Genomic DNA, 25,532 nt, shown 5'->3' on the forward strand with positions numbered 1-25,532 from the left:
CTTCCTGAAGCAGTGTTTTGAAATCGGCCATCACTAAATAATTCATTATTTTGTTTTTTTTGGCGCACCAAAAATATTCTCGTTGCTTTATAATATTAATATTGAACCACTGTACTCACATGAACTGATTTAAATATGTTTTTAGTACCTTTATGGATCTTGAGAGAGGAAATGTCATTGCTCCCTATGTAGGCCTCACGGAGCCATCGGATTTAAACAAAAATATCTCAATTTGCGTTCCAAAGATTAACGAAGGTCTTACGGGTCTGGAACGGCATGAGTGTGAGTAATAAATGACAGAATTTTCATTTTTGGGTGAACAAACCCTTTAAGGTTGTGACATTAAACTGCAAAAACAGGTCACCAACATTGGCTGTAACAAGTGGCGTGACTTTGTGATGAATGATAAACAGTGCCTACATAGTACATTTAACTCGTTTATTTCAAAAGAGCACTATGTCATGGACTGCTTTGAGAGCTGTTTGTGTTAGATTAAGCCTTTATATACATACTCCTTTGTGTGGCTGATGCTGAAGTTCAAGTTGTTACTCCCACTGGACTTTTGCTATCAGAGCTGATCAGGTAAACCGCTACTCATAGCATTGCTGTAGGCCTGTACAATCAAGACTTGCAAACCAGGAAGAGGAATCTCAAAGAATTTCATTTGAAACAAAATACTAACATATGCTCTGGTGATTGGAATGTATCACACATGCTAAGTTGTATTAAATTACATAATTGTACACCTCAAACAAACACATTATTAACATATCTCCTAACACAGGATATTTTTATCATAAACAAAAAAGAACACGTTTGCTCCTCACACTGTGTGCCTTAAACAAAATGGCAAGTTGATGCATTTGCAAATACACCACCTCCAACAAAGCCACAACCTTCACTCCATTAAAATGATTAACAGCACGTGGTTAAACCCTGAGGTGCATTTTGATGAGCGGTTACACTAGTCACCCCAGTGACTGCCTGATGAGCCAGTGTCCCGAAGCCCTCGTGCGCGATACATGTTTGTTTAAAAGGATGATGACGCCAAGTAGTGCTAAACGAGCTGAGCGTGTGGGCTAAGCAGCTGGCTCAGGTCTAGAAGCAGACCTAGATCTGGTTTCTGGGGTCGTGTAGAGGAAATGAGAGGAAAGACGCAGGTCGGCTCTGTCTGCTCCTTCATGAGAAAGCTATTTGCTACTATGTCATGTTGAGATTACGATGTCCACCAAAATGTTTTATAATCTTTTTTTAAATGAACTTTTTACTAGTAAACACTGTCAGTAAATTTTTTGAAAGGTTCTGAAGAACTTTTTATACTGAATAAAGATGATTATGATTTATGATTTTACAGTTGTAACCGTAACCCTAACAACTATAAAAGTGAATGGTGCTTACAGGTCCAAATTTCTGGGTGGTACAGTTGCAAACATTTACTCGAAACTCCTTAGCATTTTGCTAGTGATTGTCTCATTTCTTTTTTTTGAATTTCTTCCCTAGATACATTGACTTTTTAAAAACTTTCTGTGTGCTTAATTGAGTATGAGGACAGATGGAGATCTCACTCTTCACTCTTACTCTCCTCCATAAATTTGAGTTGCCCAGCAACATGGAAATGTGTTTCTTTATCTGAAGAACAGTAAAAGCAGCCACTAGCTGCTGTTAGCCACCTGACGCACACAACTACACTGATCAAAACCTGAAAACTAGCCAAGAGAAAGTAGAGAAAAGCGAGAACGACAGGTCCCTGACAGAACTTTCCATCTCGTACAGTGCTGCTAATTGCTGTGCTACGGTGTGTCGTGTGCCGTGGACTGATAAGGATCTTTGTGAAGACCGGATCAGTGAAACATAGAGGCAGTGAGAGGACACGTATCACTTTCCACTTTAAGAACGTTCACACTGTCTCAGTCTCTCCAATATGGCTTTATTGTATTGTATTGTATTTGAGTCATTAGTAAAAAAATAAAACACAAATTTTCTGATTGAAATGAATGTTTTGATGGGCTGATACTATTGCATTTTATATTTGATATATTATATTATATTTTATGTTATGTTAGTTAATAAACAAATGAAATACAAATTTTCTGATTGAAATTAATGTTTCTTGGTGGCTGAGAATATTGTACTTTTTTATTTTTATAGTTTATAACATTTTATTGTATATTAGTTTATATTATATTTATTATATATGAATTAATTAATAAAAATGTAATACTATAATTCTGATTCTGTTTCTTGGTGTTCTGAGAATATTGTATTTTTGTATTTTATTTTGTTTTTATTTTTTTTTATATTTTATTATTTGAATCATTGGTGAATAAATTTAAATACCAATTTTCTGAGCGAGTGTTGAATGAGTGTTTCTTGGTGGATCGTTCTTTTGGAAAGTGGGTGGATAAAGAGGCAGGTGTCAGGGTTCAGAGTGGGACGTTTATCTCAGTCTAAAGTGACTTCGCTGTCTTGGGCCTAATGTGAGCATAAATCAGTTGGCAGTCTAAGAGATGGAGGCTCTGGCAAGCTCCCACCATAGTTCACTCAAACTCAGAGCTCTTTACAGCCCAGTCTCTCTCTCCTCGTCAAACTTAGCTGTTCTTTATGGTCATTAACTGCCTCTCCATCACTCACTGTGTGTTTGTGCTTGTGTCTTGGGCTGCACTGAAACTGGGTTTGGCCAGGGGGAGAAAGTTTGATTCATGCTGTCAATCATGCTGACCAACTAAAACTAAAAACTGAAAACATGAGAACTTAATGGATGATAAATAAAATATGTCAGCACAGTCTGCAGATGATGTCAGATGGTTTTATATTGTGGCCATTGTTGGAATGTGACCACTTTTCTCATTTCCTTTCTCTTTTCTTTGTCTCATACAGCACTGCGAAGTACAACTTTCTCACGTTCCTGCCTCGATTCCTGTACTCTCAGTTCAGAAGAGCAGCCAACTCCTTCTTCCTCTTCATCGCACTTCTGCAGGTAAGACTACAATGTCAATCCTCCAGGGCAAGCTGACAAGCTGGAGAGATTAGGTCTGTCAACTCTTACGGTCGCAGATAAACATCTGTCGGATTCCCTGACCCTCTGTGATCAGATACTGGATTTCTTAAGTAGCCTATATAGGACTGATAGAAGAGCAGAGTGGAATCGAACTCTGGTTCAGACCAATCAATCAATAAAACCAAGTGTGAAAGCCTCACTGTTATAGTCCATTATGTTACACACGTGTGAACAAACATTACTAACAACACAAGGTCAGTTGCATTCAAAATTGTTTCAGATTGCAGTTTATAACACCATGCCTGCCACAAGGGGCACTACTGTCATGGCTGAATAACTGCTTTAAAAGTTGTTGACATGTTATGGCTAGTTACCTGAATAACAACACGTCTGTTTAGATAACTCTGTTGCCTTCTTGAGAACTGAAGTTTAAAAAATGTTTTTTTTTGTTTTTGTTTTTTTAAACGATAACGCATTAAAGGATTAGTTCACTTCAGAATTAAAATTTCCTGATAGTTTATTCACCCCTATGTCATCCAAGATGTTTGTCTGTCTTTCTTCAGTCGAAAAGAAATTAAGGTTTTTGAGGAAAGCATTCCAGGATTATTCTCCTTATAGTGGACTTCAACAGGGTTCAATGGGTTGAAGGTCCAAATTTCAGTTTAAATGCAGCTTCAGAGAGCTCTATACAATCCCATCCGAGGTCTAGCAAAACAATCTATCATTTTCTAAAAAAAAAAATTATATACTTTTTACCCACAAATGCTCGTCTTGCACTAGCTCTGTGATGCGCCGCGCATTATGTAATCATGTTGGAAAAGACACGCGTGATGTAGGCGGAAGTACCGAGCAAGTGTTTACGAAGCAATTGTGCAAAGACTTAGTCAAACAGCCTGTTGGAGTAAAACAAATGTTGGACGATTTTGAAGTTGGAGAAAATTAGTTTTTTGCCCTACCACAGTACTTCCGCCTATGTCATGCGTGACCTTTTCAACGTGATTATAATGTGTGGCACATCGCAGAGCTAGTGCAAGACGAGCATTAGAAAATGACACATTGTTTCGCTAGATAAGACTCTTATTCCAAATCTGGGATCGTGTAGAGCCCTTTGAAGCTGCACTGAAACTGCAGTTTGGACCTTCAACCCATTGGTAGCCGTTGAAGTCCACTGTATAGAGAAAAATCCAGGAATGTTTTCCTCAAAAACCATACTTTCTTTTCGACTGAAGAAAGCCATTAACATCTTGAATGACATGGGGGTAAATTATCAGGTCATTTTAATTCTGAATTGAACTAATCCTTTAAATTGATCAAAAGTGAAAGACAATTATAATTTATATTTCCAATAAATGCTTAACTTTTTATTCTTCAAAGAATCCTGAAAAATAAAATGTACTTTGAGAGCCTTGCAGCCTGGTACAGCATAATAGACATTAAAAAATGGTAACACTTTACAATAAGGTTCATTAGTTAACATGGACTAATAATGAACTGCACTTATACAGAATTTGTTAATCTTTGTTAATGTTAATTTCAACATTTACTAATACATTATTAAAATATTGTTAATGCACTGTGAACTAACATGAACAAACAATAAACAACTATATTTTCATTAACTAACGTTAACGAAGATTAGTAAATGCAGTAACAAATGTATCATGGTTAGTTCATGTTAGTTAATACATTAACTAATGTTTAACTAATGAACCTTATTGTGAAGTGTTACCAAAAAAATCTTACCAACACCCAAACTTCTGAATGGTAGTGTACTATATTTGTTGCTTTTGAAACTTTAACAGATTTTGGCTCCACTTCTTCAGCGTCTGTGTAATTACCAGACGGTGCAGTCACAGAGGGCTCCAGAGTGCTATAAACGTGCTGTTCTTTTAGAGACAGAAGGGACAATGAATCCACCACTGAGTAACTCGGCATGACCCTGTGGATGCACTGCACATTAAATTAATGCCTCTGTTTTGAGGTAGCTGAATCGATGACATGGGGGGGAAAGAGGCAGAGTTTACATTTGGCATTAACATGCGACCTGTATCAGGATGTTGTCCACATACACATTGAAAAGACAAGTGTAAACTTGCTTCTGATCGGAATGTTATCCAATCAGCGTTTCCTGGTCCAGAGGTAGCCGAGGATGCATTGTGATCGGATCTCAGTGTAATGTAAATGCAATCCAGCCATCGTATCTACATTCAGAGGGCGACGTCATAAAAATCCCAGCCCAGTCTCTCTGCGTTCTCAGTCAGAAGAGAGAAACGTAATTTTTATCATCACTCCCATAGTCGCTGTATTAGAAACACCCTCACAGCAGCTGGTTGAACTAGTTTTTTTGTAATTTGATGCAACGGTAATATAATACTATATAATATTGTTATAAATGTATATACGTTTTTTAAAAATGAAAATATAAAAAACTTTGCAGGATTTATTTATTGATGACCGTTAAAACGCGTCATCACAGTCTGTGAAAAGGGTCTATGGGACATTGTTTAATTTGTATCATCTCTGGTGTTGTGTAGCCTACCCTTGTTTAGTTCTAATTAATGCTCTTTAATGTGATGTGATATGTGTTCTTTTATTTCTTTGATAGAAAGGTGTTTTCTACATATTCCACATACAATATATATGTTTGTGTGCTCCTTTCTGTGTGCACTGCCATTGATAAAGGCTAAAGTGAAAGTTGTTTTATGCTACGAAGCCATTTAAAGCTTCTGCCTTTTAAAATGCGCCACAGACCTAATTCAAATATTGTGCAGGAAACCGAAATCTGATCGGTTATCCAGATACAGAGGCCACTTAATGTGAACAAATGTAAACGCGCCATGTCCTGATTGACTAATGATCTGATCTGCTTGATCGAATCACGGTGATCGTATGTTAATACCAAGTGTAAAGGCAGCCAGAGAGATGAAATAAGAAGAGAAACTGCAAGAAAGGAGAGTAAAACCGAGAGAGTCAGGTGGCTTCGAAGCACAGGTTCGGTGTATCTTCATTACGCCGCTGTCAATGCAGTGACCTTGAATGCACAGGCGCACTGTGAATGGGAAAAACAGCAGGGATGGGTTTGTTGTGGCAATAAGGGGGCCAAGGTGACTATCTGATGGATGCTGTTTCATCAAAACTGCTCACTTCAATCACACTTACAAAGTGCTGTTTCTGGACATGCCATCATAATCAACAAAGACATTTTGATGCTGACACCAAGGTTCCATGATGATCGACTGCTCTAGTTTTCTACGCCACTGTGGTTTGGTTGTGAGCGTACTCTCCTGTTTAAGTGAAACGTGACGCAGAGGGGAAAGTGTGTTGGCATCAGGTTAAAAGGAATCCGTTTCGGGTTTCCTATTGTATATCTCTGCATTCTTGGCCTCTTTCTGAACCTGTCACAGCTCTGACACTTCATCTGATAGGGACACTTTCCAAAGACGATCCGCTTCTTGATATGTAAGCTCTGTGAGATTTGCCAAAATCAGGATAGAAATTGTAGAAGTTTAATCAAGTTCTTGTGGTGTGAATTATATATTAGCTTGTGGACCCTATTCAACTGCCTGACCGACACCTAACCAGCCTGGACCAGTCTGGAAATTCATGCTGGTCTAAGCTGATCTCTTCAGCAGGGTAGACAGATATGTCACATGCTGACTTCTAAACATCCATCAGAGTCACTGCTGTTGACTTTCTGATGGTTATTGCCATTCCCTTAGGTTGCTTTTTTGACCTTCCAGTGATAAATACACACACCACCAGGAAGTAGACCCTCAGGCTATGTTATGATTCCTGGAGAACAAATCGAGAGCAGTTTATCAAACCCCCTGAGTGTTTCTCATGAGGTCTCTGCAAGGCTTTAATTAATTTGTGTTTGTATTCATGCCCCGTAGGTGACATGGGTTTGTATATCATGTGTGAATGTCCATGTTTTGATTTTGCTCATGTGGAGGGAAGGATTAAAGACTGGAATTCATGTCGCCATTTTATTTTTCTCCACAGCAAATCCCTGATGTGTCACCGACAGGGCGATGGACAACGCTGGTGCCGTTACTCTTCATCCTGGTGGTGGCAGCAGTGAAGGAGGTTATAGAAGACCTGGTGAGAGCATTAAAACATTTGGGATGTTACAATAGCTTGCTGAATAAATGCAGAAATACGTGTTTCAGATGTTCTTGCTTTCACTGAAGCTCAAGATGCTCTCTGGATCATTTTAAATTATGCTGGAGAACATAATCATCAAGTTGTACATAAATTTGTGGAGTTCATGCAACTTGAGCCATTACAGCAAAAGACGGACAAACCAAATTCTGAAATTCTCATTTTTAAATCATCATTTGCAAAGTAATGAAATTTAAATGCTTTTTCGTTGGTCTCAAACATTTAGATCCCACTCATAGACAGTAAAAAAAGATGGACGACACACCTTCACTCTCTTCCATTGTAGTAAGTGAAGCCGCCAGTGTGCCAATATAAAGCTGACATCTTGATTCTCGAGTCTGCGCAGTAGTGAGCGCGACGTGGAGCTGCGATATCAAGATCCCGCCCACATTCCTGCAGAACAACTCATTATGTCGGTGTGAAACAAACAGTTCTGGAAATGTAGAAATTAAAATTAAAGCTCCAATCTTCTCCTGAAGATCCAGAAAAAAAGTCAGTTGGTGCTTCAGTGACTACTTCATACAGAGAGCTGTCAATCTCTGCTGTCAATCTTGACATCAAAACCTGCGTTTTTTATAGCATCAAATAAATAACTAAAACCAAACTTATTTAAAAAACGAACACTTGAACTAACATAAGCGTGATTTTAAAAACTGCCTAAAATGACAGAAACCATCTTTAGAAAACAATATTTAATGTGTAATTTGACTGTTTAGTTTGTCTTGTGTCCCGTTACATTACATGGAGAGGGCGAGGTTTGTGACCTATACTGCATCCAGCCACCTGGGACAAACGAGATGCTTTGACTTCACTTTTCAGGATTTATGTGGCACGCTTGATCCCACTCAATGTAATGTTACACTGTTATTTTGTCAACAGATGTACACTAAAATGTGTTACGACCAAAGGTTTGGTAATGTTTTTGAAAAGTCTCTTATGTTCACCAAGGCTGCATTTATTTGATCAAAAATACAGTAAAAACAGTGATATTGTGAAATTTTATTACTGTTTAAGAGAACAGTTATCTATTTCAATATATTTTTCTTGTGATGGCAAAGCTGGATTTTCATATCCTGATGTCCAGCAGAACAAAACAAATAGATCCAATCATGCCCAAGAGGTCGAGAGTTGGCTGGTTAGTGTGACCCAGTTAGTTTGCAGATGTCGTACATCATCTGGCTGCAAATAAAAAGCAGTTTTTTCCATTAATGGCCATTTCAAAAGAAGTCGGTATTCTGACTAAGTTTGTACTTGTGCAACTACCACTGAAATGAATACGAATTAAAAATAGATACATTACAGTTCAAAATTTTGGGGACAGTAAGATTTTTAAATGTTTTTGAAAGAAGTCTGTTATGCCCTGCAAGGTTGCTTTTATTTGATCAAAAATACACTAAAACAGTAATATTGTGAAACATTACATTTTAAAATAACTCTTTTCTATTTTAATATATTTTAAAATGTAATTTATTCCTGTGATTCAAAGCTGGTTTTTCAGCAGCCATTCCTCCAGTCTTCAGTGTCACATGAAATCATACGCTGATTTGGTGCCCAGGAAACATTTTCGTTTTTTTTCTTTAGGGTTCTTTGTTAAATAGGATGGTCGCAAGAAGATCATTTATTTGAAATGTAAATATTATAAATCAATTTTATGTGTCCTTGCTGAATGAAAGGAATAATTTATTTAAAAAAAAATCTTACTCATCCCCTTTTGAATGGTAGTGTACTTGCAAAATAAGGAGCCCTGCCTTAACCTAACATAAATCAGTAGTATGTCATGCAGATCTAACAACAAAATTGAGCAAATACTATTTGTTCTTCATATCGCTCACCTTTTTCAGTTTATCTTTTTTATTGTTTGCGGTTGGGATGATTTTTAATGAGAAAGGACTGTACTCTACTCTAGTCATGCTTGCTGTAGGTTTTATTCTCTTTTGCCCTTCATAGCTGTTATATTATCTGAGTCAGTTTTTAGACTGCGTTCAGGTTTACCTCTTTTACTCTTCCTGATAATTCAATCTCACTCTCTGGTGATTATGTACACGGCAGAATGGATTTCACTGCCATTAGCCAAAACACTTTCCAATCAGTAAGCTTTTTTTTTTTTTTTTTTTCCCTGACCTGAACTATCATCTCATTTGGCATGTAAATTAATTCCAAGACCTCTCTTACAAAGAAATTTACATATAGGAGTGAGTACTGGGAATAAAACCACCAGCCCAAGTGGATCCACCATAGTGCTGTGACCCTGAAATCAGAGCCTGCTCTCCCGGCTCCCTCTGGACGGCCATCCGATCACATCGTGCTGGATGCTGTGGTCAGAATAACCAGCTCAGCATTTTATATGGGTCTCTGATGTGTTATTCAAATCTGTGAGGTCAAGACTAGCTCTGGAAGTGAAGGTCATTTGGTAAATTCACCACACTGCTGTCATGTACCATTCTGCTGTGGATGGTCAGATGATCTTTGCTTTCTTTTCCCTTCAAGTAAAAACGATCTCTAGTATTTGAGACATCCCATAAGATAAGAAAATGGCTTCTCTTGTTACTCTGAGTGCTAGCTTTTCTTTGTCAGACTTTAATGGATTGTTTTTGTATTTAAAGGAATAATGCACCAGAAAATCAAAATTGCCATTTAATCAACCTCATATTGTTTCTGAATGACTGGCATTCAAACACCAATGATATTTTGCTGAATTTTGTTCACACTGCTTGTTTTCCATACATCTGATGTTGACTGTGACTGACGTTTTCAACTTTAGCTTTCAAACAGGACATGATTTTTCTTGAGCCGTCAAAGACTTAAAGGGTTAGTTCACCCAAAAATGAAATTTTTGTCATTATTTACTCACCCTCATGTTGTCCCAAACCCGTAAGACCTTCGTTCATCTTCGGAACACAATTTAAGATATTTTTGATGAAATATGAGGGTTTATGAACCACACATGGGCAGCAACGAGGTTCTGGGTTCTACGTCAGAACCGCGATTCATTATTGGCCGGCTCAGCATCACACGCATGTGTCGTGGCTGAACTTTGTTCAGTTTCCATCTGTTTTAAAATATAAATTATTCCTGTTATGACAGCTGAATTTTCAGCAACCACTTTTGATCAGTTTTAATGCATCTTTGCTGACTAAAAGTGTTAATTTATATATCAGGAAAAAAGTTCTTTCTGTTCCCAAACTTTTAACAGTTGTGTAGTTTAGTGTCACATTTTTTGTTTTGTGCTTTCCTACTGTGTCTTTATATACGAGTTTCAAAAGAAGCCAGCAGGCTCTGTTATAATCCGTAACTCGTCATAATCCGGCATCTCTAACAAAGACCGAGTATAACAAAGAGGTGACGCGCCAGTGCTCTCTTCAGCTGCACCCCAGTGTACTCCGCTAATCCTGCTGGGATTTGGTGCTGCATCTTACCACAAACCCAGAGTGCTGTCTCTTCTTCCCTTTGGGGTCTTGTTTTACTGTTACGTGTTCCTTCCTCTAGCTCCCATGTTCAATGCAGACAAGCCATCAGTTAGATTAGATGTGTAATTAAATCAACACTTCCTTCCACATGGCCTGATCTCTGCTCTCTGTTGAGGTGAAGGAAAGAGTAAGGGAGATGGAAACTGAGAGGAGAGTGTGAGAAGGAGGAAGTATGAGTTATCCAACACTGCACCAGAGCTGATCTGGATGATGAATGGGATCTGAGACCTGAGAACTTATTTTTTCTCCTGCAGAGTCTGATAGGAGGTCATGTGACATGGGCTGCTCAATAAGCTCTCCAGTAATATGAATGAGGCTGTTTGTCACATTTAACATCCTTTTAATATAATGTAAATTTGAAGAGAGATACAAGAAGGGGAGGATGGAAAGGAAATGATAGAAAGGCGTGATTTGTCACTCCATAGAACACGTCTCCACTGCTCTAGAATCCAGTGGCGGCGTGCTTTACACCACTGCATCCGACGCTTTGCATTGCACTTGGTGATGTAAGGCTTGGATGCAGCTGCTCGGCCATGGAAACCCATTCCATGAAGCTCTCTACGCACTGTTCTTGAGCTAATCTGAAGGCCACACGAAGTTTGGAGGTCTGTAGATACTGACTCTGCAGAAAGTTGGCGACTTCTGCGCACTCAGCATGCGCTGACCCCGCTCTGTGATTTTTACGTGGCCTACCACTTCGTGACTGAGTTGCTGTTGTTCCCAATTGCTTCCACTTTATGATACCACTAACAGTTGACCGTGGAATATTTAGTAGTGAGGAAATTTTATAAATGGACTTATTGCACAACTGGCGACCCATTCTTTCACAAATGTTTGTAGAAGCAGTCTGCATGCCTAGGTGCTTGATTTTATACACCTGTGGCCATGGAAGTGATTGGAACACCTGAATTCAATGATTTGGAGGGGTGTCCCAATACTTTTGGCAATATAGTGTGTGTGTATGTATGTATGTATGTGTGTATAATATATATATATATATATATATATATATATATATATATATAATATATACATACAGGTGCTTAGAATATCATCAAAAAGTTGATTTATTTCACTAATTCCATTCAAAAAGTGAAACTTGTATATTATATTCATTCATTACACACAGACTGATATATTTCAAATGTTTATTTCTTTTAATTTTGATGATTATAACTGACAACTAAGGAAAATCCCAAATTCAGTATCTCAGAAAATTAGAATATTGTGAAAAGGTTCAATATTGAAGACACCTGGTGCCACACTCTAATCAGCTAATTAACTCAAAACACCTGCAAAGGCCTGTAAATGGTCTCTCAGTCTAGTTCTGTAGGCTACACAATCATGGGGAAGACTGCTGACTTGACAGTTGTCCAAAAGACGACCATTGACACCTTGCACAAGGAGGGCAAAACACAAAAGGTCATTGCAAAAGAGGCTGGCTGTTCACAGAGCTCTGTGTCCAAGCACATTAATAGAGAGGCGAAGGGAAGGAAAAGATGTGGTAGAAAAAAGTGTACAAGCAATAGGGATAACCGCACCCTGGAGAGGATTGTGAAACAAAACCCATTCAAAAATGTGGGGGAGATTCACAAAGAGTGGACTGCAGCTGGAGTCAGTGCTTCAAGAACCACTACGCACAGACGTATGCAAGACATGGGTTTCAGCTGTCGCATTCCTTGTGTCAAGCCACTCTTGGACAACAGACAGCGTCAGAAGCGTCTCGCCTGGGCTAAAGACAAAAAGGACTGGACTGCTGCTGAGTGGTCCAAAGTTATGTTCTCTAATGAAAGTAAATTTTGCATTTCCTTTGGAAATCAGGGTCCCAGAGTCTGGAGGAAGAGAGGAGAGGCACACAATCCACGTTGCTTGAGGTCCAGTGTAAAGTTTCCACAGTCAGTGATGGTTTGGGGTGCCATGTCATCTGCTGGTGTTGGTCCACTGTGTTTTCTGAGGTCCAAGGTCAACGCAGCTGTATACCAGGAAGTTTTAGAGCACTTCATGCTTCCTGCTGCTGACCAACTTTATGGAGATGCAGATTTCGTTTTCCAACAGGACTTGGCACCTGCACACAGTGCCAAAGCTACCAGTACCTGGTTTAAGGACCATGGTATCCCTGTTCTTAATTGGCCAGCAAACTCGCCTGACCTTAACCACATAGAAAATCTACGGGGTATTGTGAAGAGGAAGATGTGATATGCCAGACCCAACAATGCAGAAGAGCTGAAGGCCACTATCAGAGCAACCTGGGCTCTTATAACACCTGAGCAGTGCCACAGACTGATCGACTCCATGCCACGCCGCATTGCTGCAGTAATTCAGGCAAAAGGAGCCCCAACTAAGTATTGAGTGCTGTACATGCTCATACTTTTCATGTTCATACTTTTCAGTTGGCCAAGATTTCTAAAAATCCTTTCTTTGTATTGGTCTTAAGTAATATTCTAATTTTCTGAGATACTGAATTTGGGATTTTCCTTAGTTGTCAGTTATAATCATCAAAATTAAAAGAAATAAACATTTGAAATATATCAGTCTGTGTGTAATGAATGAATATAATATGCAAGTTTCACTTTTTGAATGGAATTAGTGAAATAAATCAACTTTTTGATGATATTCTAATTATATGACCAGCACCTGTGTATATATATATAATATAATATGCGTGTGTGTGTGTGTTTTATTTCATTTATTGCTCATTTTATTTAACTATAGTAACCCTGGTATTCCATTTGGACATTATCTCAGTCAGTAACAACACTGGGCTAAACTTTTATTAGAGAAGGGGACAGAAAAAACACATCTCTTTTCGATAAGCACAGTTTTATTGATAGCTATACCTGTAAAATATCACTTTCGCTAAATAGTTTTTTTTCTGTTTTCTAAGAGGTTTTAGTTTTTTCTGATGACTTTGTTGAATACATGCTTTATTTACATTCTTGTAATTGTGTGCTTGTCAAAGATAATATACTTTTTTTATTGTGAATATTTAGGGTTTTTCAGACTCTTTAACGAGTACTTTTTTTTTATTTTTTTTTTATTTTTTACTTATTTTATTGGAATTGATCAGATTTCGGATTTCACTTTAGCAGAAAATTATAAAATCCACACAATTCCATGTCCATCTATCTAGAACTATTTAAAAAAAAAATTCAGGGAAGGCTCATTTTGAACTTTTTTTTTTTTTTAATTATAATTTTTATTTATTTTCAGAAACGTCACAAAGCTGATAATGTTGTTAACAAGAAAGAAACACAAGGTAAGACGTCTTTGCTCACTGGTCTTCTTTAAAAACCCCATACATTTCATACATTTTTTTTTAAATAGACAGTAGCATTAGTTTGCCTTACAGACATGAGCTAGTTGAAGAGAGCAATTGAATAGTCAAAAAATGTACAGGATGAGTCATCAGTAATTGGGGCCCGAGCAGCAATGGTGCAAGAACCCTATTGGAATTGTTCAGATTATTCCTAAATCTGTTTTTCCAGCAAGAAAAAGGCTATTTTAAGTGTGTGTGTGTGTGTGTGTATGTGTGTGTGTGTGTATGTATATGTGTGTGTGTGTGTGTGTGTGTGTATATATATATATATATATAATACTATTTATATATATATATCTAATACTATTTATTTATATATTACTTTATATGCTACCTTTTCTGTTGGTGATTGTTCTCTCTTTCTCTCTCTTTTAGTATTGAGGAACGGCGCTTGGGAGATTGTACATTGGGAGAAGGTACTGCAGCAGATGGTGTTCCTCATACCGACTGCTTCACTGAATTCCATAATAAAAACAAGTTGACATACTCTTAGAAAGAGAGTGAGAGATCAGATGAGTTTGCATATAAAGATGCCCTCTGGTGTAAACCAGAGCAGGTTCGGTTTCAGAAACAGATGCTTTGGTGTTTTCTGTAGAGGAAACTTCCCTCTCCACTCCTTTTTCTTTTGTTGATTCTCAACTCTCTCCTTTATGTTTGAGGCAAAGGAGTAGAATCTAACCAGGCTGCCTCTTACATGCAGCCGCCATAGAGATCTACAGACAATACAGCCAGACACAGAGCAGCTTTTCAATGTGTTAATAGAGAGCAGAGCTAATTATCTTGACAGAAACACACAGTCCACAATTATAAGGTGAAAGCAAAAGGAAATGGCTGGAGATATAGTGGCCTGGTGACTGGGCACTCATTACCGTTTGCTATATTAGTGCACATCTGCGAGAGTGTATCAACTTGTTCCCTGATGACCTCACAATTTCACAGAATAGGATGTGATGTCATCAACCATGACTTCTCACATTTGTTTCATTTAGTATATTATTTTCTGAAGCTGCAATTCTACTAAGTGCTGCTAGAATGGACAATGAAGTAAAATATCTTTCTGCTTTAGCTCTCATTAAATCTTTAACTCATTTTTTTTATTGTCTTCTCATCAATATTCAAACAATTTTGTGGAGCTGAGCTTCTTGTCGCCCATCATTTTATAAAGCTTCACTGTGACACTTTTGAATTACAGTGCACAGAATGAATAATGCATTTTTAATATACTTATAAATCGTGTATCAACTTGTGCATATTTAAGTAGCTTTCCGCTTTGAATCAAAATGGCAGCTATGAAGCAGCGTCCTCCAGTTGTACTGGATTATGGCTAATAAGATGATTAAAAATGCAAATCCGAAAAGACAAATTGTTTATTTGTATCACAGAGCATGTTATTGATGAAATGGCCTCATTTTTAATGCTAGTCTCATGGATCCAAGCACTTCCTAAATGAAATCAAATATGAATACATCTTTCTTGCCAGTGTCAGCCAGATGTATTGGCTCCTGTAATATATTATTTCTCTGTTTTTTTGCCAATGGCTGCTAGTTTGATATGAAGTTTTTGAATTGATAACTAGTTTGTGTCTTACAGGTTGTGGTTGGAGACATAGTTAAAGTTAATGGCAAAGATTTCGTACCAGCAGATGCTATACTGCTGTCGTCCAGGTAGACGAGTCTGTGTCATCAGAAGGGACCCTGTCTGTGCTTATGCCCCTGTCTCACACTCAACACCCAAAGGAAGTGATGATTAACAGGCTAATAAGATAACCTTGAGATAAGGCCCTACAGTAAATCAATTCAGTGACATTATAAATATCAAATGTCATTTGAAATTCACAAATGACTAGTTCAACCCAAAAAATGAAGATTCTGCCATTGTTTACTCACCGTCTGTTGTTCCAAATCCAAAAGTCACACAGGTTTAGAATAAATAAAAATGGCAGAATTTTCATTTTTGGAGGAGTTTTTCTAAGTCAAAATCAGCACTTCCTTTTGCGGATGTTTGATTATTGGTTAATACTGACCTGATGACGTTCAACGTGTTCAACATTGTCCTCTTCACTGTCAAAATCCATTTGCCAGCCAGGCCTCAAGTTGTCCCAAAGTTTTGAGGGTCTTCAGACATGTATATCAAGTACAGATAACAGTAATTTGGGATTAAGAAATCATTCTGACAGTGTTCGGTTTTTTCCCCCTCTTTACTGATTGTTTAGCTTGGCTCGGATGGGTTTTGAGCAGTGGACATTGTATGTTTTTTGTTTTTTGTTTTCCCTCTGTAAAGATTAACCATTTGTGTGTTTGTGTCTCTCTTCCCTGTCTTGGTCTGTGTGCTCTTCCTCCTCTATCCATCCTATGTCCTTTCCTTCCTCTCATCTCCACCCGTCACCCTCCCACCTCACGTGATGAACAATCTTCTCCCGACTTCACTCGTGTCATTCCCCTTGCGCCGGGGCTGCTGGGTAAATTAAGGTGTCGGTAGGGGAGGTAGTCCGAGCAGCCAATGGAGATCACCTCCCGGCCGACCTCATCCTTCTGTCCTCCAGGTCAGGAACAGCTCCGGTTTGCATGCGGGATGGGTGGGAAGGGGGTGCACAGGTGGAGAGAACCTGTTACTTTAATATTTTACTCTCTCCATGTTTTTTTTTTTTTTTTTTTTGGCCTAGTGCTTTGTTTTCATCAGCTTTTGATGTTATTCTTGGTTATGCAATTTTTATTTGTAGCTATGCTCTGATTGATATTGCTGGGTTTTAGCGCTGGGTCATATCAATTTTTCTGTCTGTATTCAAAAATTATTTTACAGGCTTTAAACAATTTTTGATACATATATCGATGTATATTTAGGAGTAAAAACCTGTAATATTTTATGGCATTGGAATACACATTAGTATAGTAAAAATATGTTTACCTACATATGTTTTTACTAAAACATTTTAATGGGGGAAGAAAATGAAGCTTTTGAAACTGATTCAGTGAATTGATTCATGAAAATGAATTGAATTTACTAACTCCAATGCTGTTTTTGCTGTTGGGGTTTAAGTCAATGATGATGCTATTAAAAATAATTGTGCAATAAAATTACCTATTTAGAATATCACGACTCAGTAAACTCACCACTGTTAGGCATAAGATTCTTAAATTCAAGCACTAAAAACTAGTTGACTGGGCATAAATTTCTCAGAGGACAACTCTGTTCAACTCCCAACAGAAAATTCTGATGAAGCCCTTTCCTTTAACTAGAAAGATGTGTATTACAGACCTTTGCTTTGTGCTGGAGATGCTTTAGCCTGTGCACACAAGAAAAAACAAAGCTCTTCTCTAACACAGCTGGAGAAAAGACCCATTGAATGACTGTAAATGTCACAGCTGTTTGCACAATGCATGGCTTCAGCAGGAGCTCTGACTCCGATGTGACTCCCTGCATGCGGTCACATCACCACAATGTACAGTATTGTGATTTACCTTTATAGTAACTTGCATTGTTTATACACAGAATCTATGAGATATTTCTTAATGTTCTTTCATTCAGATAAACATGCCGTTTTAGTGGGGACTTGTTAAATTTTTGTGACAACTAAATGCAAATACAGAAGAAATGAGTACTGACATCAATTTTTGATTTGTATAGACCCAAAGCAGAGCATACCTTTCTAATAACTTGAAGTACAGGGACCATCTTTCCTGTTCAAGCCTGCTATTGTTTATTGAAGGAGAGATATGTAACAGCTTTGGCCCTGTGTACTCGCTATCCTGCTTTTGCTCTTCTCAGTATTAACGCTGAATGTTCATTTGTCTGGCGTGCTGCATCTTTCCTTTGTTGCATGTGGAGAATGTCACTAAAAATAAGAACAGCAGAATGCATGGCCATAAACAAAGATGCATCGACTGAAAGTTTCATAATCAGTGCAAAATGAAAGATTTAAGGGTGTCCCATCAGAGCAATATATTTTCATTTTCAGTCCAAGTACTAAAATGCTTTATGCAGTTTGGGGTAAATATGCTGTCCAGTGGATTTTCCTTCCATTCAATATTAACTGAAAATTACTAGCTCTTGAAAACAAAGCATCTTTGATTTATGGGGCTTCATTTAGCTGTTTGGTTTTGTATGATGTGAACCAACTTTCTTTAGTTATTATTAATTATATATTACATTTGATGTAGTTACATATTTTTTGGCCAGTGTCATGTAGTTGTTTTATATTATATTTTGATATTTTTTAAATGTACCTAGGCTATGCTATTTTTAAGATACACTACCATTCACCAAGGCTGCATTTATTTGATTTAAAGTATTAGTATTACAACTCAAAATAACTGTAACGGTAGTGTGTAAGTTTATATTAGTATTTATTAGATATTTCAGTAAACTGCAAAACATTCTTCTGGTCGAGCCATATTCAATTCAATTCAATTCAATTCACATTTATTTGTATAGCACTTTTCACAATACATATCGTTTCAAAGCAGCTTTACAGAGAATGCATGTCAACATTACAATTTGGAGAATGCCGTTAGCTAATAATGTAATAATTTAGGCAATTAATTTACAATCACTGTTAGCAATAATAATATAAACGTGATATATGCATATATAAACGTGATATTTTAAAGTGTTGTTTTTTTGTTTTTTTTTCCATAATTGTGTTGTTTATCCTAGTGAACCTCAAGGAATGTGTTACATTGAGACCTCAAATCTGGATGGAGAAACAAATCTCAAGATCAGACAGGTGAATTTTTGCTTTCTCTTCATGTTATACTTGCTGTTGATGCTCTACAATTCAGCTAATAGTTTATCAGTGTGAATTGTATTACTTTTTGTGTAAATATGGTGTTTTTCGTTATACTCAGGGTCTGCAGATCACTGCTGAGATTAAGGACATTGACAGTCTGATGCGTCTATCCGGACGGATGGAATGTGAGAGTCCCAACAGACACCTTTATGAGTTTGTTGGCAATATTCGTCTGGATGGACACAGGTAAGAGAAGACAAAACTTGGCTCGAGTTGAAAGAAAGAATAGAAAGTTGAAAGAAGTTATGACAGAAATGTTGAGGCTGACTTCAGCCTTGTTTTTCATTAGTCTGAAATATTGACGAGCATGAGACCGTTAATTTCAACAGAATGGTTTCGATTGAATTGAAGAATTAAAATGTCTCCCTGATACTTTAAGGCAGGTTTAATAGTGTATTGATATCTAGAGAGGAACAAAGCTGTACTTCATACAATCTCAAATTGTTGTGTTTTCTTTAAACCTCCCTCGGTGCAGTTATTTGTATCAAACATTACATTCTCCTTCTGTTACACTTAATTTTTTAGGTGGGATTCATTGTTTGAAGTTGTGAAATGGTGACATAGTCAAATTGTCGTGTTTGCTCCGTATTTAGCACTGTGCCACTGGGTCCTGATCAGATCTTGCTGCGAGGAGCTCAACTCAGGAACACACAGTGGGTGCACGGTATCGTAGTCTACACAGGACATGACACCAAACTCATGCAGGTGAGTGGTCCACTTCAGTCCACTTTAGTCATATCCCAAATCCAGCTTTAATCTGAGAAACCATGATGATTTGTGTCCTCCAGAACTCCACACGCCCCCCTCTGAAGCTTTCCAATGTGGAGCGCATCACCAACTTTCAGATCCTCGTGCTTTTCGGCTGTCTCTTGGCCATCTCATTGGTTTGCTCCATTGGCCAGACCATCTGGAAGTATCAGTACGGCAATGACGCCTGGTACATGGATCTCAACTGTAAGAACCAGACCCCCCTTCCTTCTGTCATGCTAGACCGCTTGCGCGTCTATGTGTGCTTTCATTTTTTTTATTGTCAATAATTTTTGTCTTCCCTCTATGTAAACAAATATGCATTGCATATGTGAATATTTGTCAATAAAAAGGGAAAGGAAAATCTTTCCCTTTTAGTTCTAATATGCATAGACATGTGAATGTATAAATGGTTGAATATCACAAACGCTGCTGTACTACTTTTTTTCGTTCGTTTTGTTATCAGCTTCCTTTCTAACATTCTATTTGGTTTGTGTTTTTTGTTTCTTTGTTGTTGTCATTTTCTTAACAGCTCCAGGTAACAACCATTTAAAACCCTTGGCCATCTGTGAATGACCCCTCCTTACTAACCCCTAACTGAAGCTCAGCTTTTGCTAAGCTACCGAAGCCACTTATATGGTTGCCCTACTTTGAGAGGGTAATTGCAGAGGACTGCACACACACCAGGAATCCAATGATAGGTTTTTCCCCTCCAGCTCTACACTTCGTAGACCCTCTTAATGCCTGATGTCAAAAACGTGCCTCCCCTTCCTTTATTTTGGTGACACGTTAAACACTTCGCAAGCTCTGGCTTCAGCCACGCCAGAGCCCTTTCGCTCGTGCCTAACTAATGAAGTATGACAGTAAGCCTCGGACCCAAAGAAACACACGTGGAGAGGAGCAAGTTACCCACGGGCCCTGTCAGAGCAAGAGTTTGAAATGTATTCCCGTGTAGAAGCAGAAGACCCTGGAGGTCAAACCGTGACATTTTCTAAATGCCCCCCTTTTCCTCTTACCCACCTCCTCCTCTTCCTACTCATTCTGCTGTGTTTGTTTTACCGGTGCTGACAGACGAGGCTGAAAATGCTCAGCTCTGGAGGAGATGAGCAAGTCCATGCTAATAGGCTTAATGTTTGGATTGTAAAGTTACGTTATTAAGAAATACAACACTGCCATTAATTTTTAATGAACTGTGATGGGAACACATCTGTTGTTTGCCTCGAGCAGTGCAGGTAATTGAAAAAGAGAAAAATATACAATTTTGCGCACCAACGACAGGCGAAAATCAGTTAAATTTGCGGCAAGAGCCACTTGCAAATTGATTAACATGTCACCACCATCATTACTCTTGATTTAAATAGGAGGGGCTGTTTGTGTCCAAATCGATCGCATCTTGTTTTATGACCTACACGGTTCCCTACTTGTTATGCTCTGTGAGTTCTTGGAAAATGTTGTCAAATGCTGAGATGCACCACCGTGAATGCTGGGTTCCATCTGTAATCATTCACACCCACCGCAATCATTTGGAAAGGAAATAACAATGATGTTGGGCGTCATGTGAGGTAACAGTGAGGTCATAAAGCAGGTATCCATCATGAAATTGATTATTCCTCTAAAGGAGGGGGACTCAGTCTTCTTTGTTTGTTGTTTGCCTTCCTAGTGGAGCCGTAAAAGCGCGAGGTGGCATTGATTTGTCGTTTACATGCTATTGCTGGTCATATTTACCATTTAAAAAAAAAAAAAAAAAAAAAAAACCAAGGACACTTCCTGTTCTTTAGTTAAAGGTATGATCATATATGAGGTATATGGTGATATATAGATATATATTATGATTATAGATATATTATGAGGTCATAATACCTGGAGGGAACTACACTACCATTCAAAAAAAAAAAAAAAATTTAATATCAATATTTATTCAGCAAGGCTGCATTAAATAGTAAAAAAAAAAAAAAAAAAATGTTACAAAAGATTTCTTTTTGAAATAAGTGCTGTTCTTTTGAACTTTTATATTTATTAAAGAATCCTGAAAATACTGGCTGCATGAGATTCTCCAGTTTTGTTGTTGAGCAACCGAAGCACGAGCTGTTAAAGCCCTGCCCTCTTCTGGAAAGGGGGCCGGGAGCAGCAGCTCATTTGCATTTATAGGGACACACACTAAAACAGCGTGTTTTTGCTCACACTAAAATAGGGCCAAATTTGACAAGCTATAATAAATGATCTGTGGGGTATTTTGAGCTGAAACTTCACAGACACATTCTGGGGACATCAGAGACTTATATTACATCTTATGAAAAGGGGCATAATAGGTCCCCTTTAAAAATCTTACCAACCCCAAACTTTTGAGTGGTAGTGTATCTATTTAGCATTGCTATTCATTTCAGTGGTAGTTGCACAAGTAGGAAATTTGAAATCTTTTAGTCAGAATACTGACTTCTTTTGGATGGCCATCAATGGAGAAAAATGCCAAATGGTGTAGTTAAAAGATCTGCAAACTAACTTGGTCACTCTAACCAGCCAACTCTTGACCTCTTGGGCATGATTGGATCTATTTGGTTTTGTTCTGCTGGACATCAGGATAGTATTCATCCCCAGAGTTGAAAACAGTGCAGAAGCTGTGCTTTAAGTTTTCCAGATTGGGTTAGCAGGCGTAAACAGAGGGCAACGAATACACACCTTCCACTCATGAATCTAAGCATCACACACTTCAAGCTGATGATTAATTATTCTTCATAAATAATTCATTTGACTTTGAACCTGTGATATTTTGGCTTTGGCTTCTGTCCCAGTAAGTATCCAAACAGCTCACATGGCTCTATGCAGGTGGGGCTCCGGAGCACTTGAGCTGCAGTCGTTTGTTATGCCACCTGCAACAACAGCACCCATGTTGAACTCCTGACCATGATATAACAGGTAGCAGATTTTGTACCGCACAAATGCTGACGTTGTCTTGAGAATTGCTGACCCCACAGCGCGACTCCTTGCTGCACTGATGTCACTTGACCTGCAGTAGCTTAGAGAGATGGGTGCTGCGTCTTCCACTGCTTCAGAATGCTGCTGTGAACGTGCAGATTGGTAAAGATTAACGATTAGAGGTAGACTTGTGTACTGTAGTCTTTGTTGCACTGATATTGAATACAGAGATTGGTGTTTGTTGGTGTAGTTTTTTGTACCTTCAAGTCAATTCAACATTATTATTTTTTTGTAGTTTATACATAGAAATTGTTTCAAAGCAGCATCACAATAATTAACAGGACTAGAAGAGTCTTAATTCTTAATAAGACTATTCCACAGTCAAGAAATTAGTTTGAAATTATTACGTACTCTTTAGTAGTGCTTAGTACTCTTAGTAGTACATTTCCAATGCAGCAAAAATCTACCAACCGGAAAGGTCTTCTTCAACTGACGAGAGACCATTTCAGACCTTCCAAATTATTGAAATATTTCTAAATGTCACATCTCTCTGTTCGGCTCCATATTGTGGGAAGGTACTTTGGACTGAGTCCCGCTCCTTTACATTGAAACATCCAAACTGATTGTCTTCCTTCCCACCACTAGCCAAATCCTCTTCCTTTCTCTGTGAGTCAGTTCCAATAGCAGTTGTATGATTGCCCAGCCTCTTTAGTTCAATGATTCTGTATGGGAAAGCACTCCCTCTCCTAACTGCTCAGAAAGAGCATTTTTTTGCATTCTGCGGAACCCCCCCCTCCCCAGGTAAAGCTTTTTATTAATACTTAAAGTCAACATGAAATCAAAATTAAACCCATTTACTTCCTTAACACGTTGGTCTCGACATTTCATCAGTGGTTAATGTTAAGCAATAGCCAAAAATGTATTTTATGGGTACACTAAAAAAAAAAAAAAAAAAAAAAAATCTTAGACATTTTGGTAATGATTTTAAAAGAAGTCTCTTTTGCTCATCAAGGATGCATTTATTTGATTGGAAAAACTGTAATTTTGTGAAATATTATAGTTTTCTGTTTTAATATATTTTATTTAATGTATTATCCCTGTGATGTCAAAGCTGAATTTTCAGCATCATTACTCCAGTCTTCAGTGTCACATAATCCTTCAGAAATCAGTCTAATATGCTGATTTGGTGCTCAAGAAACGTTTAATACTATCAATACAAAACAATTGTGCTGCCTGATATTTCTGTGGAAACGATGCATATTTTTCAGGACTCTTTGAATAGAAAGGACAGCATTTGTTTGAAATAGAAAACATTTGTAACAGTGTAAAAGTGCATCCTTGTTGAATAGAAGTATTTAAAGAATACTTTAGTACTGACCCCAGTCATTTGAACAGTATAGTGAGTTAGACTTTCAGTTTTGTTTTTGGCTACTGTTATAGGTAATGGTGGTTTGTTTGTTTGTTTTTGTTTTTTTTTTGTTTTTTTTTAGATCTTGCTAATAGTTAATGCAGTAATTTAATGTATTTCTTTCGTTGAATATCCTGCTTCACTTTGGACATATGATACAAGAAGTAAAATGGGTTGTGAATGTTGTTTCATGTTGACTTTAACTGTCTGAGCTGTCTTGTGTCTGTGGTCTTGTTTTTTATTATTACACTTTTCTTTCTCTGTGTGCTGCTCTCTTTGTTAAATTTATGTTTAAGATCAGAAATCATGATCACCCACCCCAGTGCATTGTGGGATAATGTGTTGCTTTGAATTTTGCCCATATTGCCAAGGCTTCTGCGATGACGTCAAAGACTCGAGTCTCAGTTTAGCTACTAATTAATGGAGACCTAATTGGAGTAATGAATGTAAATTTGTAGGTTAGAGGCTTATCGGAGATATTGGGTGGAAGAGTTGTATTAGCTCAAATTATAGTGTTTGCACAACGCTCGCACAACACTAGTGGAGCATTGTGGAAACGTTGCAAAAATGAGCTTGTGGCATTATTGTCCTTCCATCATCCTTCCCTAATCCACCCCATCCCATCACGCCTTTCATTGCTCAGAAGACTGTCTGTCACCTTACTTCCACTCTCTCCTCTTCCTTCCCTCACTCTTCTTTTTCCAGATGGTGGAGCGGCTAATTTTGGCCTGAACTTCCTCACCTTCATCATCCTCTTCAACAACCTGATTCCCATCAGTCTTCTGGTGACTCTAGAGGTCATCAAGTTCGTCCAGGCTTTCTTCATCAACTGGGTGAGTGTAAGGCTGAGCCGCGGGAGCTGTTCTTGCTTGATGAATCTGCTGTCTTTGAAATGCAGTCTGTCTAAACCTCCAGGGCCAATCCCAGAAAACTTCACAGCCCAAAACGAAAGTGGAGCTTTATTAAAATAACCCATATGAAGATGCCAAAATTGGATTTGGGGCAGGGCGTTTAAAGCACACAGACACTCTTTTTAGATGCAGTGGAGTTTTGTGAGTTCCCCCTGAATGGCAAGACTTTTGAGCGGAGGTTTCATATCTCTTGCTTTGAGCGACAGAGTATGACAAGATCATTTTAAAGTGGTACAGTCAAATTTTGGAGTCCAGATGGCAAGGTATTAATGAAAAAAAAAATGGTTGTGATTATTAATTCTGCTTGGTGATACGCTGTATTTTAGGACACTGACATGCTGTATGAAGCCACCAACACACCAGCTATGGCCCGGACATCAAACCTGAATGAGGAGTTGGGACAGGTATTGCACATCCTCAACTTCAGAAATAAACAAAAGAGATTAATGAAAATTAAAAATGAAAGTAAAATTTGGATTTGATTTGCATTTGCAAAATCACTTGCAATAATGCATGATATACATTATATTCAAAAGGCGAAATTAAAGGGTTAGTTCACCCAAAAATAAAAATAAAGTAATTTATTACTCACCCTCATGATGTTCCACACCCGTAAGACCTTTGTTCATCTTCGGACCACATATTAAGATATTTTTGATGAAATCCAATGGCTCAGTGAGGCCTCTATTGAGAGCAAAGCCACCGAACCTCTCAAGATCCATAAAGGTGACTAAATTAATGTGAGTACAGTGGTTCTACCTTAATATTATAAAGTGATGAGAATACTTTTTGTGCACCAAAAAACAAAATAATAACTTTTCAAGA

At 37.9% G+C, this 25,532-nt stretch overlaps 1 protein-coding gene across 4 annotated transcripts in view; it reads left to right on the forward strand.

Moving 5' to 3' along the window:
* atp8a1 (ATPase phospholipid transporting 8A1) overlaps positions 1-25,532 on the forward strand; it is a 148,746-nt gene that overhangs the window by 33,083 nt on the left and 90,131 nt on the right. For 2 of the 4 annotated variants that reach the window (XM_051918399.1, XM_051918397.1), the window contains exons 3-13: positions 2,878-2,977; positions 7,001-7,099; positions 13,837-13,882; positions 14,318-14,358; positions 16,411-16,484; positions 18,596-18,665; positions 18,787-18,914; positions 19,322-19,433; positions 19,517-19,682; positions 24,502-24,629; positions 25,034-25,111. In XM_051918399.1, coding sequence (XP_051774359.1) covers positions 2,878-2,977; positions 7,001-7,099; positions 13,837-13,882; positions 14,318-14,358; positions 16,411-16,484; positions 18,596-18,665; positions 18,787-18,914; positions 19,322-19,433; positions 19,517-19,682; positions 24,502-24,629; positions 25,034-25,111 — 1,042 coding nt within the window. Of the gene's footprint in view, positions 1-2,877; positions 2,978-7,000; positions 7,100-13,836; positions 13,883-14,317; positions 14,359-15,532; positions 15,607-16,410; positions 16,485-18,595; positions 18,666-18,786; positions 18,915-19,321; positions 19,434-19,516; positions 19,683-24,501; positions 24,630-25,033; positions 25,112-25,532 lie in introns of all 4 variants that reach the window. The other 2 variants (XM_051918398.1, XM_051918400.1) reach the window with 1 other exon arrangement.

Source organism: Ctenopharyngodon idella, chromosome 14 (assembly GCF_019924925.1).
Source record: "Ctenopharyngodon idella isolate HZGC_01 chromosome 14, HZGC01, whole genome shotgun sequence".
Classification (NCBI taxonomy): domain Eukaryota; kingdom Metazoa; phylum Chordata; class Actinopteri; order Cypriniformes; family Xenocyprididae; genus Ctenopharyngodon; species Ctenopharyngodon idella.